At 38.1% G+C, this 16602-nt stretch overlaps 1 protein-coding gene across 6 annotated transcripts in view; it reads left to right on the top strand.

Annotated features, from left to right (window-relative positions):
- The window catches only part of CDC42BPB (CDC42 binding protein kinase beta), a 91065-nt gene that overhangs the window by 58647 nt on the left and 15816 nt on the right, over nucleotides 1–16602 (top strand). For 2 of the 6 annotated variants that reach the window (XM_059473630.1, XM_059473629.1), the window contains exons 13-27: nucleotides 1065–1307; nucleotides 2862–2972; nucleotides 3426–3670; nucleotides 3835–3940; nucleotides 4455–4579; nucleotides 5340–5445; nucleotides 7025–7173; nucleotides 7815–7909; nucleotides 7997–8076; nucleotides 10624–10713; nucleotides 11150–11224; nucleotides 11626–11731; nucleotides 14098–14234; nucleotides 14799–14938; nucleotides 16487–16568. In XM_059473630.1, coding sequence (XP_059329613.1) covers nucleotides 1065–1307; nucleotides 2862–2972; nucleotides 3426–3670; nucleotides 3835–3940; nucleotides 4455–4579; nucleotides 5340–5445; nucleotides 7025–7173; nucleotides 7815–7909; nucleotides 7997–8076; nucleotides 10624–10713; nucleotides 11150–11224; nucleotides 11626–11731; nucleotides 14098–14234; nucleotides 14799–14938; nucleotides 16487–16568 — 1890 coding nt within the window. Of the gene's footprint in view, nucleotides 1–1064; nucleotides 1308–2861; nucleotides 2973–3425; nucleotides 3671–3834; nucleotides 3941–4454; nucleotides 4580–5339; nucleotides 5446–7024; nucleotides 7174–7814; nucleotides 7910–7996; nucleotides 8077–10623; nucleotides 10714–11134; nucleotides 11225–11625; nucleotides 11732–14097; nucleotides 14235–14798; nucleotides 14939–16486; nucleotides 16569–16602 lie in introns of all 6 variants that reach the window. The other 4 variants (XM_059473628.1, XM_059473627.1, XM_059473632.1 and 1 more) reach the window with 2 other exon arrangements.

Below are 16602 nucleotides of genomic sequence, written 5' to 3'. Positions count from 1 at the left end.
TGATGACTTTAATGTAATCATTGAGTTTATTTCCTGCTGTGTAAATTATCCCTTTGTTCGCTTCCTTAAATTTAGCAGTATTTCAGATTTAAGTCAGCAACATATTTTGTAGTAAAGTAAATAGGGATTTGTATATACTACCTACCACTCTCAATAGTAGTAAAAGAAGCTACCTATATTGGAATAACTAGTTTTGCAAAAGTCTACCAGCCATATTGTTCCTGAGCATTCATATGGATCCAAAAGTAATGCATGGGCCAGAATTACTGGGCTGTTTCTACACTAGAATTTAACAGTCTCTCTTCTGTGTGTTAATCACCAGTAGGGATTATTTGCCAGTGTATAAGTAGCAGAGAAGGTGGATCTTTTAGTCTGAGCTCATGCTTTTTGGGAATTTAATCTTCCTGCAATCCTCCTACTAATGGCAGAAATTTTTAGAATTCCCTTGTACAGTATACATTTATTTTGTTGTGTCATTCTGCTCTTATTTTTTCCTTCGACTCTCGAATGATTTTATGTCAAACATTCCATTTGTATTTTAATCCTGTTAATTTTTGTGAACTACTTTCCGTAAAGAAAATAGTTTTTATACTTTCAATTAAGGTATTAAGGGTTTCACAATTTGTGTTAAGGAATCTTGCTCAGTTTTCTGAAAAATCTCACATTTGCTGCAGCCCCTCAGTGCTGGTACAATGTATTTGATGTTGCTCCTGAATCTCCTGTCTTCTGAAGCATTCCTTTAAACAAGGTTACAAATGTGCAGGTACATGGTGGTAATGTACAATCAAATTATTTGGAAGTGAGGTGACTTTGTGTAGTCACATTTATAAAAAAGACTTGTGGGATACCAAAGGTAGCTTTGGAGTTCCCACACTAGAAGCAGAGTAATGGCTGTATGTCACTGCAGTTGCCTAGCTAAGCAATTGTGTAAATTAAGAATTAGAAATCTTCAGTAGTTTTATGAGGTGGTCAAAACAAGCTTATGTAGGTCCAGTTTCTTTTCTTCTTGGAAAGAATTATATGGAGTTCAAATTTCTTTTTTTTTTTTTTTTTTTTGAAACCAGCAACTTGTAGAAGCCTCAGAGAGATTAAAGATGCAGTCCAAAGAGCTGAGGGATGCCCACCAGCAAAGGAAGCTGGCTGTGCAGGAGTTCTCTGAGCTCAGTGAGAGGATGGGGGACCTGCGCTCCCAGAAGCAGAAGCTGTCCCGGCAGCTCCGCGACAAAGAGGAGGAGCTGGAAGTGAGCATGCAGAGAATCGACGCTCTACGCCAGGACGTCCGAAAGTCTGAGAAGATGAGAAAAGAGGTAGCTTGATAAAATAGTAATAAAATAGCTAGCACTCATGTGTTTCAGCTGCTGCTTACCCTGTACCTCCTGTGTGATTGTGTGGATAAATTGGGAGTGTCTTCTGGGGGTTTCGTGGGGTTTTTATTTGCACTCAGACTGATTTGAATCTTGAGGAAAGTATTCTTGCTGTATGCCCAGTTTATTAGTTCTGGTGTTTGGATTCTTGTAGAGTCTTGACTCATAGTCAGCTTGAAACCTGTAAAGCTCAGTGAATGTCTTCATATGCTCTGAGGTTGGCGTATTCTGACTTCACTTAACACAATGTTTCTCTTCAGCTGAAATGAGGAATAGTGATACAAAACTAAATACATTATTTTCCTTCCTCTGTAGTTGTGTCATTGTAAGAGTAATATCTTTAAGCAAGCTACTTTCTAATTAGTATTCTAGGCAGTTTATAGTTTTCCATGAGATGAAGTGAATAGCCAGAAGAGAACATAAGAAAAAATTTCTGTGGTTAATCTGGAGTGTTTTAATCCCTGAAAAATCATGATGTTTTCTGCATGCTCTGGGTGAAAGAGAAGAGAAATTCAATAGCTCTATAAGCTAGAAAACTTGTGGCAAATTGAAGGGTAGTCTATGAAAATGTAGTGGATAATGAAGTTTCTAAGGCTTTTCTCCACGAACAAGATATGATAGTCAACTAGGAATTGATGAATTGGTGTGGCATCTCATCTCTAGAGCAGAGTGCAGCAGGCATTCAAGTGTTGTTGCTAATGCAGTTAAATACTTTCATGCAGAGCTTTAAAAATCTCCTGTCTTTGTTCTTAAAAATTCCTCTGTTCTCGCTTTCATAACAGTTGTATCAATCTTCTGTTCAGAGCACAGTCTAGAAGTTAATTATCTTGTCCCACATTTCTAAGTACAATCCTTTTAAAAACAGCTTTGCTAGTTCAATTTGAACATAGAAAAACAAATCTTACTTTTCCTGTCAGGGTATGAAACTGTACTGTTATTGCTTGAATTCCAGCAGTTGCCTTAGTTGCCACTAAATCTAAATTATCTTTCTGGTAAGCTTTCTGAAGTCAATAAATGAATGATCACGCTTATTTTGTTCCATAATTGCAAAGTAAAAATATTCAGTGTTCATATTTAAAGTGTTTTGCAGTAACTTGGTTTAAAGGTTGATATTTTTAAGCTGCCTTACTTACATACTGAGCCATGGAGCTGACCTGTAAATGTGGGAGACTTTTCTCTTTCTCAGCTGCAGTGTCTTCCTAGTGCCATTTCCTTCTCTTTTCTGTAATAGAAGCTGTGCAGTTATCCCTGAATGGGCTCGATGTAGTTCACATCAGTACAAAGAGTCATAAAATAATAGTTCTCTGCATGAGACAGATGGATGCCTGAATCACTGAAGGCAAAACAATTATCATGACATTCTGAGATGGTTGTTATAGTGGTATAACTTAAAATAGAAATAAGTAAAACTTGCTGCTAGGCCGTATGGAGGAAAGGAAGTGAATGATCCATATAGTGTTATCTTGTGCTGAAACGACCTAAAATGACTCTTCACAGCTGGAAGCCCAACTTGAAGAAGTTGTAGCAGAAGCATCAAAAGAACGCAAGCTCCGTGAGCACAGCGAGGTTTTCTCCAAACAGCTGGAAAATGAACTGGAAGCTCTAAAGGTTACATGGTTTTTGACAAATATTTATTCATGGCCTAGAAGCTGCAATAGTTTGGCTTACTGAACTGTTGATACCAGTGGGAGACTTAAAAACTGCAGCACTACTGGAAATCTGACCTAACCCATCCAGATTTATTTGCCTTTTTTGCTTGAAAACCTTTACTTGCTGGGTACTAATGTCTTGAAAATGCTCAGTTTATATAATTTCTAAGCAGCTAGTAAACAAATGTGATCCAAATTTGTTACCTCTGCAAGCCATTTCAACCCCTTATTTGGGTCATGTAAGCAGAGCAGTCATCTACGATGCTTGGGGACAGGCACCTTTTAAATCACTCCGTGCCAAAATAAAAATTTTTCCAAAGGGCCACCAACTGGCCAATTCTGACTTCTAAGAATATACTCAAAATAAAAAGATCATAGCTTCTCCCTGATGGCTTCTCCTCTTGTTTTGCAGTTGAAGCAGGGAGGCCGGGCAGCTGGTGCCACACTGGAACATCAGCAGGAGCTTTCCAAAGTTAAGTCTGAGCTGGAAAAGAAAATCTTGTTTTATGAAGAGGAGTTGGTCCGACGAGAAGCATCACATGTTTTGGAAGTGAAAAATGTGAAAAAGGAAGTACATGATTCAGAGAGCCATCAGCTTGCGCTCCAGAAAGAGATCATGATATTAAAGGATAAATTAGAGAAAACAAAGCGAGAGAGGTAAGCTTTTGGGCATGCTCCCCTCACTGTGAATTTATTTTTGTTGCATGGGTGCCTGTGCAGGCTGGTATTTCACCCTAACTCTGTTTATTCCTTTTTGAAAATCCTAGTCTGTAGGTTCAGCAATGTGACAATGTGTTTCTATTTCTTGCCCTTCTCTTAAGGCACAGTGAAATGGAGGAAGCAGTGGGAACAATGAAGGAGAAATATGAACGTGAAAGATCTATGCTCTTGGAAGATAACAAAAAATTAACAACAGAAAATGAGAGGGTAATTATTTCAGGAAACGTATAATTCTTACTTCATTAGTCTCTGATGTTGAAATAGTCTATTCACTGATCAGAACAGGATCTGTGAGTATTCAGGCACTCTCTCAATTTTAAAAACTTCATTTTTGCCATATAAATATTAGAGATTTGGCGGCATAGATACTTTATTATCTTGCTACTCTGCTCTTTGGGGGATTGATTCCCATAATTAAGAGGACACCACCCTTGTTGATTCTTCATGAAGACTACAAAGAGAGGAAATCATTGACACACACTGCCTGCCTTCCTGGTAGTTTACAGTTAAACCTTATTTCTCTCCAACCTCTACACTTGATTTTTTGGTTTCCCTTATTTTAAATTATTTTATGTGAACTAATAGTTTCACAAAAAGGAAGCCCATCCAGATAGCCTAGGATGGTCTTGTTTGTTCAGGTTCTAAAGGTGTGTAAGCATACACATATATAAAAAGTCTGAAACTGACCTAAGTCACAAGTGAAACTAACTTCTTGTTTCAGCTCTGCTCCTTCGTGGACAAGCTAACAGCACAGAACAGACAGCTGGAAGATGAGCTCCAAGATCTAGCAGCAAAGAAGGAGTCTGTTGCTCACTGGGAAGCTCAGATTGCAGAAATCATTCAATGGTATGTGCTGGTTAGAGATCCAGATATGGCCACTTTCAACTTCTGAAATACTGCTTGGTTTTGTTTTTTTTTTTTTGTTTTTTTTTTTGTTTTTTTAACATATAGCTAGGCCTTGTTTGTGTCTGAGACCAGCAAAAGCATGGTACTTTTGAGTGCTGATTTTGTTAAAATTGCCAGATGCCACTGAAACAAGTAGAAAGAGTCAGGGTGTCAACTTTCTTCAGTCTCTAAAGTGATTGTTAAATTGTCCAATTTGGAATATTTTGATAAATTCATTCAGGAAGGTGGTCAGGATTTTAAAGGTCAGCATTAACATATAGAACCTCACTAGCTGTACTAGAGCACTTAGTACTTCCACTCTTCTCATCTATATAATTCACTGTTCTAGCAAGCTGTGTGCAAGAATTTCAGCTTGCAAAACAAAAAGGACTGGAAGGTAGCCCTTACAAAAACTGAGAAAGTAATATGCAGATAATTTTCAAATAACAGCAAATCTCTGCAGAACTCTTCCTAATGGATAAAGGGAGGTTTCAGTTTCCGTAGCAACTGCCACAATCAAGAAAATCAGATAAAAGAAAAATTTAAGGCAGGCAATCTGGAATGCATTCAGTTTTCTGTTGCTGAGAGAGTTTTCCCTGCTCTGTTTGTTCCTGTTATGTCCCTAAACCCAGCGCAGACACTCTGATAATTTGGTGGTACAGTATTTGGTGCTGTGAGCCATGAAACTGCTAAGTTATGGGTTTTTGTAATTGCACAACAGGGTAAGTGATGAGAAGGATGCTCGTGGCTATCTCCAAGCATTAGCTTCCAAGATGACAGAAGAACTGGAATCACTGAGAAGTTCCAGTCTGGGGTCACGAACACTGGTAAGGAAATAAGAAACATTCAGGATGTTCTGGGCATGTCTGAGAAGCTGCATTTTTGTGCCTAAAGATAATGAATCCTCTGCTCTGCTTTATAGTTTTTAGGTACTGCTTGCAAAGCCAACTAGGTAATCTGATCAGAATTTGATCATTACAGGGGGCAGTTGTTTCATACTAGTTACTGCCATCACAGATATTATACACTACAGAGAAGAAAAGAAATAATAACTTAAACCATTAAAGGGAATACAGAAATATACCATGTTATGCACAATTGAATAATTGCTGTTACAGCAAGACAACAAAGTAAGTTTTCTTCTGTGAAAAAATATTATCTGGCTTATGCCAGTAGAAACTAGGGACACACAGAGAATATGGCTTTATTTACATACAGAACAATGAGACATTTGTGCCATAATTTTCCCATACAGTAGTGACATGAATTCCCCAAAATTTAATAGAAGAGCTCTCATAAAGGAGTATGGTTTCAAAGAGAAAAATCACTTGCATAAGGAAAGGAAGAGCCATTTGCAGCTTGGCATGGGAGCCCACATCCCCACTAATGCCAATCACCAGTCTGCCATCCAGAATCCATCTGCTGCTGGTTTATGCTCATGAAAAATTACTTACCCCTTCCAAACCTATGAATATGAGAGAATAAGAGAAAGTTTTATTTCTGTGAGCTGACATTTGTTTGCATCATCAGGACACTATATTATAATATAGAGAGGTTTAACAGGAAGAAAGATTGGATCAAATGCAGTTTGCATTTTTATCTTAGCTTCTGCCTGAATAAAGAACATTGTCTGTTCTTTATATTATAACTAAGGCAGTTACTTCTCAACATAAAAAGTGCTTCTCAATTTTCATGGCTATTATTTACAGGTTCATCTATGACTAGAGAGGTATTCATTAGGGAATTTCAGAAACGTAGTCCACACTGAAAAATGTCTAGAAAAGCTCAGAATATTGGCTTTTGGGGTAACAGGGAAGAATTGCATGGTGTGTGCTGGAGTATAGCATATGTTGTATGTATGTAGCATATGTTAGATGTATAGTAGCATATATAGTATATGCTACTTAGCAAGCATAAGACTTGCTTAGGGAAATGTTCCAGGTATCTTGGGCATCTCAAGAGCCAAGATTCTTTCTTCCATTTTTTCTTCTCATAGTTTTGCTACTCTTAGTATGTTTTATGTTAGTATGTTTTACATTAAATGTTGACATTTATCTCATCTTTGAAAATCATTGTTATATCACTGTGCAAGTTTTACACTCAGTTCTAGATTGGACAGTGAAAACTAATCATTTCCAGTGGATTCTGTTTGACTTCCATGCTCAGCCATCCAGCATTTTGGTTTCCACCATATTGTGTTAATGGTGTAACCAATAATAAAATCGCTTATTACTTCATTTTTGTGTCATGAACACTGACTACTGACTAATTTTCATGCAGCAGGTGTGCTGTCCATAGTGATTAAAAAGCATTCTCTGAACCAGTGTGAAAGCTAACTTATGTCTTTGGGAAGAACAGAAATACCCTTAGCCAGTTGTAGTAATACTCAGTGACTTACTGCAACAGGATCCCCTGTGGAAAGTGCGCCGCAGTCAGAAGTTGGACATGTCGGCAAGGCTGGAACTGCAGTCAGCCCTTGATGCAGAAATTCGTGCCAAACAACTGGTTCAAGAAGAGCTACGGAAAGTGAAAGATGCAAACATATCTTTTGAAAGGTAATGAGAGTTTTGGTTGTGTTTGAGGATTAATGTGCTGATCTAAACCGCTGATTAGAATAGCAGCAACTTCCTTAAAATGACTCCTTGTGCCTGGATATTGGACTCTGTCGGAAGGATCCCATTCTATAGAATATGTATTTATTACATAGTCAAATGAGAACTGTAAAAATTCCTTCAAGTAAACACTTGACTGCTCTATTAAGTTAAAATCTTGGGCATCTGAGAAAAAAAAAGATGTAAGAGCAAATTCAAAACAAATTCACTACCATTTCTTTGACTAACTGGAGAGTCAGACATGTTCTTGGGAATTATAAGTCAAAGTACTCTTAGAATAATTTTGTTTGGCAGATACTTGCAGGGATAGCTGAAGTCTTAAGTACAGTTTTAACTATCTAGTCAAGTAATGAGGTGTCTGTTCAGGGGAAAAGTAAAATTAATCATCCTTAAAAAAAATCACTTAAAAAAAACCCCAATGCCCCTCAAAAAACCCCAACATAACCCCCCAAAAATAACAAACAAACTAAAAGGCTTTTTCTGAAAGTCTGAGATGTAGGACCAGAAATTAGCAACCTTGTGTACTGGCATTCCTGCCTTTGAGACATTTCAGATTACATTTTGATCATATTTTTTTACTTTAGTAAATTAAAGGAATCAGAAGCAAAAAATAGAGAACTGTTGGAAGAGATGGAAGGTTTGAAGAAAAAAATGGAAGAAAAGTACAGAACAGATTCAGGTAATTAAATTTCCTGTGTTCTAACAGAGTTCTAACACAACCTGTGATGTTGCCTTTTAGCTAAGCCTGTTCTGCTTTTGGTTTTAGGTCTCAAACTTCCAGACTTTCAAGATTCCATTTTTGACTATTTCAACACCTCTCCTCTTGCACGTGATTTGACTTTCAGAGTGAGTTATTACATAAAATAACTACAAAATGAGATAACAGAATGATATTTTTAATATGTAAAAATATCTCTTAGGCACTGTGTGGCAGATTGGTATCTTGCATATTAGCCAAATCAGTGTGGCACAGAATTGGATGCCCAGCAGTTGTCAGTTTGCTTGGCATTTTGCAGAGAAGCTGGCACCTCTGGGAAATATTCTCAGAAGTTCACTTTAATTATTTCCCATTCTAGCTTCTTTGTTTAGGGTAATCTCAAACATTTGCTAAATGAAATATATTCAGAGTTTTTTTGGAGGTGCTGGCACACCCTGTTACAAATAAGGAATTAAATGCTTTGCAGTTGGAAGATGCTGATTATTACAAGGGAAAGTTTTCACACAGTTCAAGGAGTGCTTAAACAGATTTGTAAAATTGTTGGCTCCAGATCTTAATGGAGTGGTTAGAGGAGAAGGAACTGGGAAGAGAATCAGAGGACCCACAGATGTTGGTATAATAATTTTATCATGACACACCCTGTGATCCTTAGAATTTAAATCATTCAAATCACAGCTCCAAGTAGGCGTTTCACTTTAAATGATTTGTGCATTCCCTGAGGAAGCAGCTGTTAAATGCAACATTGAATCACATTTCCTTACTTCATGAACTCTTGATCCTTGAAGATTTTTCTGGTTTTTTTTTAAATTTTGTTTTGCAAAGCATAGACATTTTAGGATAAAACCAAGGGCTTGAACTGAAAACAATCTGTTGGTGAAGTGGAGTTAAAGGGGCTCAGGTTAAAACCTCATCAGCCTGGTTAGATTTTCTATCTGAGATGTCTACTTTCTCTTTCTGATTTTTCTTTTTCTTTTTTATTGTCACTGTTGCTAAAAACAAAAAAGCTTATGGACATGCTGTGATATTTTCATACAGTTTGTGTATTTGCTGTTCCCAGTCACAAAATGTCTATGCTGCCTTTCTGTTGGAGCAGGAAGATGTGCTCTATGGGTGGCAGGGAGGGGAGAGAAGCATGATGCATGCTACTTTCTCAATACTAGCTTTACCTACTGACCTTGATATTTTAAAACATTGTTTTTAAAAGTACCAGATAGATGTAAAACAATAGCATGTAAAATATCAAGCCCATAACTAAATAAGGTTCCATTCTGTGGATCCTGAAATAAGTACATATTCTCTGTGGAAATGCAGGTGGCATTTTCTGATGAATTACATTAAAATTGCTGATACCATGCTTAACAACTTACATTAACCTTTTTTTTTTTCACATGTACTTATAAATATATTTTGTATCCACTGCTTTGGGGTTAACTTAGTTTGAATGAGTTTCATTTGGCCATATAAAATTTTATTTAGCTAGTCAACTAATATTCTATCTGAAGTTTTCCTGTGGGTGATAAGCGATCGTTTTTATCCCTCATATCTGTTACAACAAAGGATTCTGTTTCTTCTTCGTCTACATCTTCTCTGCTAGCCTTTTGGGAAGAAGTAAGTTTTTGCTAGTAGTTTTGTGTCCTTATTTTGTTGTGACCTGTCTTAGTAAGAATGGCCCTCTAAAACTAGATATTTTGCTTCCTTAATTTCTCTGTAACTTAATCCACTAAACCTCTTTGAGGCTTACTGTTTTATAGTTTGACTATATAGCTAAAGCTGAATTACACAATATTTTGAAATTATTACATAATCATGCAATTTGATCTTAAATGGCCCAGCCCTTCCAATCAGTTTGGAACAAAACAAAAATAACAAGTATCTGAACAAATTGAGTGAGCTAACTGGAGATGTCTTCCTGTCTAAACTGGCTGGGAAGTGAGTGATTCATTACTTGTTGCCTTTAGTGCTAATTACATCATTGATGTGAAGTCTAATCTCATGTTTGTTAATCACAGTTTTCATGATGTCCTGAGAGTACAGTAATACAGAATCCTACTTCCACACCCAGCTGCTTTAGCTCTGCAATTGTAGCATACTTCCCCCTTGTGCTGGCAATTAGTAGTTGCTAATTTAAGTGTGAAATTAATAGATGGCTTGTAATGGGTGCTAGCTTTAAATGTTAGTGAAATATAAGGCACTGTGATTAATTAGACATGATTCTTTTAATGATGGAGGCCAATCATTCTTAAACAACTTTTAAAAAGATTGAGTATTACTACTTTAAGACTTTTTTCTTGTGGCAGGTTTGCTGGCTTCTGTATGCTAGAAAAATCCTAGTGTAATAAGCTACCATGAGAAATCAGCTATTTTAGGGATGATTGCCAAGCTACTCAAGCATCATTCCATACCTGCAAGCAAGAGATTAGACACAGCCTTGCTGGGAGAATGCAGCCATTAGAGCATTTATGCTGTCTACTGTGAGATTTTGCATTTCAGTACTTCCAGCTTTTCCATCAGGTGTGAGGGTTTGTTTTGAGGAAAGATCTTTTTCAGAGTGGATGTTAAATGTATGTGTACTTCATATAGAAATCAGCACCGGGTCTTGTTTCCATTTTGTTGACACAAGGACACTTCATCAGATATGTGGTGTCTAATCTAACATGTTTGCTGTCCTTTTGCAGACCAGCTCTATTAGTGAGCAGGAAATGCAGGGTTCCAAGTCAGAGGTTTCACCATCTACTTCAGTTGTAACTGCAGAGCAGCAACAAGAAGTAAGAGACCTGTTATTTTACCCTGAAGAGTATTTCACCAGAAAGTCTCTCTGTCTTGTTCATGATAAATACATACTGCAGCATTCATTATGAAGAAGCAGGATTGAATGCTGCATATTTGCAATGTCTCAGTGTTAATTGCATCTGCTTTGAGGACAGTTGCAAATGAAACCTTTTCACTGGCTTTGTGTATGTTGATGTACCTCATTTTCATGTTTTCTGTATTGCTGCTTGTTTGTTAGTGTGCAGGCTTTCCTGTGAGTGCTTTAAAACACAATCTGTTTCTCTTAAATCAGAATGGCAATGTTTACAATTATTAAATTATTGATAATTTTCAAAAAAGGAAAAAAAATCAGAACAATAAGCTTTGCCACCCCAATTTTGAAACAAATTCTTGCAGCCTTATTTTGCTCAATTACAGTTTCTTGTGATTCAGGAACCAATTCGGCTTCAGAGGATGCCTGCTGCTCCTTCCCCCACCATTCAGTCCATTTCTCTAGCTGTACCAAAGGTAGGGGGACTGTGCTAACCTTATTCTAAAGAACAAAGGAAAAAAATATCATTTATAAATGAGCCCTCTGTGTTTTCTTGTCCTGTTTGGGTTTGTCATGTTTGTGTTTTTGTTAGGTCTGTGTTTTTAATCAAATGCTTCCACATGCACATCATCAGTGGGTTTTGTTTTGTTGGAGGGGATGACAAAACATGGTTGTAGTTTTGGGTCTGACTGTCTTTTGGAGTTGGAAATAAAACTGTTACTGTTGTCTTGCAGCACCTGCTACAAGATGCACTTACATAAAAGAAGCCCAGCTTCATAATGTACACACTGATCTACTGGAGGGTGGTGGAGGGAGGTGCTTGCATTACTCAAGCCCAGAAAATAATGAGTTTTATAATCCTGAATGTATCTTTCAGCCTAAAGCTCACCAGCTCAATATCAAGTCATTCACCAGCCCCACTCAGTGTAGTCATTGCACCTCTCTCATGGTGGGATTAGTTCGACAAGGTTATGCCTGTGACGGTGAGTTGGTGAATTTTTTTGTAAATTTTCAGCAAACCCCTCAAAAAAGCCAATGTATTTTAAGACAACCATTTCTTTGGGGAGGGAATGAAAGAGAGGGGTGGCTGCCACTGGATGATTTTCCTTTCTGTTGCATCACAGCATATTCCTGAAGTCTATTTAGTAGAATGATGAAGTATGGTTTCCTTGCATATTGTATAATATTAATTAATTCTATTACCATTAGTGCAGGGCAGGGGGTAGGGAAGACAGGACTGGTTTTTTTGTTGTACTAGAGAAAACTCCAGGAATGATCTGGTGACATGAATCTGATTATGTCTATTTTATGCTGTTCTGGTCATAAACCCCATATGTTGGGAGGACTGTTTGCTCTGTTATTTGGCTTGTAGCCTGTCTTGCTGTCCATTAGTTTTATTTAAAATGCTTTCTCTGATGCATGTATCACTTCTGAATTCCATGTTCAAGTATATGGAGGTATTTTCATTTGAAAATACTTTCTGTATATTGATTAGACACATGAGCTCAGTTAAATAGGCCATAAATTCATATAGTATACTACAGTATAAATAACTTTATTTCTGTGCCCAGCTTAGTTCTTGCTAGTGGCAGCCTCTCCACTGACACCCTCAGTATCACATGTAGATTGCCTCATCTGCCCTTCAGGGCTTTTTTCCTGGCAGATCTTCTGGTGGCAGTTCTTCCCCAGGAGAACCTATCACTCTGCCAGCACTTGCCCTGGGGCTGCCTTTTGTCTCCTGTTGCTGACAGTTCTGAGCTCTTGTTTTGCATCTCTTCTTGCAAGCTTGAAACTGTCTTTTTCCTTTAGTGCAGCTAGGGGCTTCACTCTTCTTTTGTCTTGTGTATTTTGATAAGCTCTGCATCATTAGTTCTCCATTTTGCCTAATCTACAGCAGCTCTTGATTGCTACAGAAAAAAACTAAAATCACATTGATATAAAAATAGAGATGATTCCAGTAGAACAAAATTTTGCCAAACGTTCCCCTCTCAATCACTTGCATTTCCCAATTCCTTCTCTTTCTAATCCTGGAGACTGTGGTAAAATACAGCTACACTTACAGAGGACTGGAACTGACTCTATCCTGTGGATTTTCCCTATTCTGTAACTGGTGTACCTCAATATCCACAGTCCCAAATAATCATGATGCCTCCTCCAAGAGCTGAATTTATTACCTGATTTTGAGGAGCACCTACAGTTCTTTGTGGGTGTGACTTTGGTAACCCCTGCCCTCCTGGGATTAGACAGTAGCTCAAAAAACAAACCAGGCAACCTGATCTGAGCTGCCCCCTCTGCTGTCTCCTCCCTCAGGCATCATGAGGAGCTTTGTTGCCCTGTCTGTGGCTGTAGCAGAAGCAGACCGTTTCCAGTTTTTTGGAATCCTTTGAAACTTCAGAATTACAGAACAAGATGTACCTAGGATATCTGCCAGATTCTCACTTCTGAGAATATGGTTAGGAGGAAACACACAGGACAGCTCAGAGTGTTGTGCCCCTCTCTTCCTGCCTTCCCAAGCTTCCTGGTAGAAACAGGGTAGCTGGGACAAACAAAGTAAAATCTCAGTGGAAGGATCTCACCCCTAAGCTGTGGGTCAGATGATATAACACATGAACTCATTCCACAGTTCTTGTAGTCTGTCTCATGTGAAATGGCATGTATTAGGAGGTTTTTCTGTGTACTGCTTCTGTGTGAAGTGCTCTGTAGACGAGACCTAGAGACATCTGTCCCTTGCTGGTGCAGCACAAGTGGTGCAAATGGTAAGAAAGCATTCAATGCTAGTTTGCTCCTTATTTGAATTTACTGGAACTCTGGCAATAGGTATATATGACTCTTTCATCATGCAGTATTTCAGTCCTTGTCCCTGGTTTCTACTTTATTTATGCTTTATTTATGTCTGTCTTGTGTTTAATAGTTTAACTCTTTCTATTTTTTGATCAGTTTATTTTTACTTTGTTTTTGCAGTGTTCTTGCATATGTGGATCAAATTAAACACCTATTAGCACTACCCTAATTTTTATTCCTTCTTTATTAACACTGTTTCTCTTTTGTGACTGGATCAGTTGGTGCTTAACACCAGCAAGGCTGCCCAACTCCTTAAATTTTCCTTTAAATGTGGACTCAGTTCCTGCCCTTTATGAACATAATAGGCTAAAAAGAGGAAATAAAAGCACTTAGGAGAGTCTCATACAATATCTAGGTGTGTTCACTTCTTCAGCCTAGTGAGCTATTTCACTATTTGACTGCCAATTTCAGTGTGATTAATTAATTTGCTGAGTGTAGACTATGTTAATCACCTGTAATGATTGACTCATACACACATTTCACTGTGAATTTTCTCTTTTGTACTTAGTGTGTTCATTTGCATGCCATGTTTCCTGCAAGGACAGTGCACCTCAGGTCTGCCCTATACCCCCTGAACAAGCCAAAAGGCCTCTTGGAGTAGATGTGCAAAGAGGAATAGGAACAGCCTACAAAGGTTATGTCAAGGTAACAGTCTTTTCTTCTTGGACAAGAGAAGAATCCTTAACTTCACTTACAGCTCTACAGCTTGAAACCTCTAAGTATGTTTAAACACATCTCCTAAATAGTGCCTTAAGGCTTTGTGTGCCATCTATGTAACTTATTTAACCTTCATTGCTTTAGATGTGGGAGAAACACTTGGTTTTACTACAAGAGCTGAAGGTCAGTAGATTAGTAGCTACAATGTTCGTAAGCAGCAGGGGAAAAAAAAGAATGGTTTAAGAAAGAGTTTTTGTCATTTTTGATGTAAGCATAATACAAAAGTTAAACTGTCCTACCATTTTGGCATTGGTGGAATATCCAAAACTAATATCTTTATACAAGTCTTCATATTTTTTTTGAGCTGTAACAAGGAATGGTTGAACTTAAAAGAGGAAAAATGATTGCTTGATTTTTATTTTTCATCCTGTTTTGAAGGACAAGTAGAAAAGTGCTCTAATTCCATTGTTCTAAGTATGGGCTTTTCTAAATGTCCTGCTTTCTGTGTCTTCTGCATGTGCCTGTAATAAGCAATCAGTTATTTCCCTGCAGGTCCCAAAGCCTACAGGAGTTAAGAAAGGGTGGCAGAGGGCTTATGCAGTTGTCTGTGACTGTAAACTGTTCTTATATGATGTGCCTGAAGGAAAATCCACCCAGCCTGGAGTTGTGGCAAGTCAAGTCTTGGATCTCAGGTTTGTATTGTTAGAGCAGAGTAGAAATACTCTCTACTTTTTCATTAACAGGAGTGTTTATTTCTAGTACACAAGAAATTAGAAGATTTTGAGAGCTGTGTCCTAAGAAGATTCATGTATTGTGTACCTAAACTGCAGCTGAGTTTAGGCTGATCAAGGTGGTTCAATAAGAAATTGCTTAAGTTACTTTACAGTCACTCACACTGCAATCACCAGCATTCACAGCATTGGCATGCTTCTTCCTAGAATTCCATTTGCACCTATAAAAAGCAAGTGTATATTGGTAGATTGCTTTTCCCATGCACTCTGACCTCAACATTGAGTCACACATCATCCCATAGGCAATAAGTATTCAGGCATGTTAGAAAAATTGAAGTAGTCTGCAGAAAAGCATCAACTAATTTCCACTGCAAATGGCTCTGACCCTGCCTTTTAACAGGAGTTATTACTTCAAGGGGAACCATCTGAACCAGTGAGCACTGCCTACCAAATATCTGAGACTTCAGTTGATCAGAGTAACCAAGGAAATTCTTTTATTTCAATTTTTGGAAATATCAAGAAAGTGTAATACCTTTTAATGTTACAGCACCTTTGTACCTGTGTTGAATATAAAGTTTGCATTCACAAGCACCTTGGTTTATATTTTTTCCAGACAGCAGTATGGTGGGGTTACAGCAGTAGTGCTGTGCTGGGAGCTGTCAGTGTCAGCTCTCTGACATGCTGGCAGTGGGAGCAGGAACGTGGAAGTATTGCAAATAGCAGCATTCCCATCACTACATTGCTTGAAGCAACTCAGCCAGATACCATATACCAACTGTGCCATGTTTTATCTGCTTGTTGTAGCTGCCCCTTTGAGGCTGCCATCTGAGGGTTCTCAGATGTTTTTAATAGATGTTAACCATCACAGCTATGAATTCTAGCACAGGCAAGTTTCAGACATTAGTGTCATTTTTGCACTAAAATTGGCAATTATGGTGATCAACTTGGTCAAATTCAGTTTGAAAAGGCTAGTGCAGACAAGCCCTCTGGGGTGGAGCACTCTAAAATGCAAAAGTTGTTCTGATGTCTGTTTATTTTACTGTAATAGAGAATAAAATCTAGCTGTTTTGAAAACCCTTATTTGAAAACCCACAAACTATAATTATGTTGCCAAGAGCTTTTTATGTGATTTTTCTTTTTTTCCAAAGGCCCCTCTCTTGCTACACATTGAGGTATGAATTATTCATTTCTAATGTGTCTGCTGGGCTGGAAGAGCAATATTCTTGCTTCTAATTGTAGAGTAGGTGTGGTTGGGACACCAAAACTACACAAAGCCACCCTGCTTAGCTTCAGGTGGACTGAGGTACACGTGCCAGATGCTGTAGAGACATAACTGAGGCTTGGCAGCTGTTTGGGCCAAGGATGGTTAGAGCATAACAAAGCAGTTGTGACCTCTGTGCGGTGTTAGGAGATTGCAGCCTATTGAAACAGTGGTGATACCAGTTAGATTCTGCTCAGTAATCTGTGTGTGTGCTTGTGTGTGATGCTCTTGTTCTCTTTTCTCCCTAGAGATGAAGATTTTTGTGTGAGCTCTGTCCTGGCCTCAGATGTGATACACGCAACGCGGAAAGACATCCCGTGTATATTCAGGGTATGGCTGTGCACTGACTCCTACAGAAAATGCC

The sequence above is a fragment of the Ammospiza nelsoni genome, chromosome 6, assembly GCF_027579445.1.
Source record: "Ammospiza nelsoni isolate bAmmNel1 chromosome 6, bAmmNel1.pri, whole genome shotgun sequence".
NCBI lineage: Eukaryota > Metazoa > Chordata > Aves > Passeriformes > Passerellidae > Ammospiza > Ammospiza nelsoni.
This window is presented reverse-complemented; position numbering and strand designations above follow the sequence as displayed.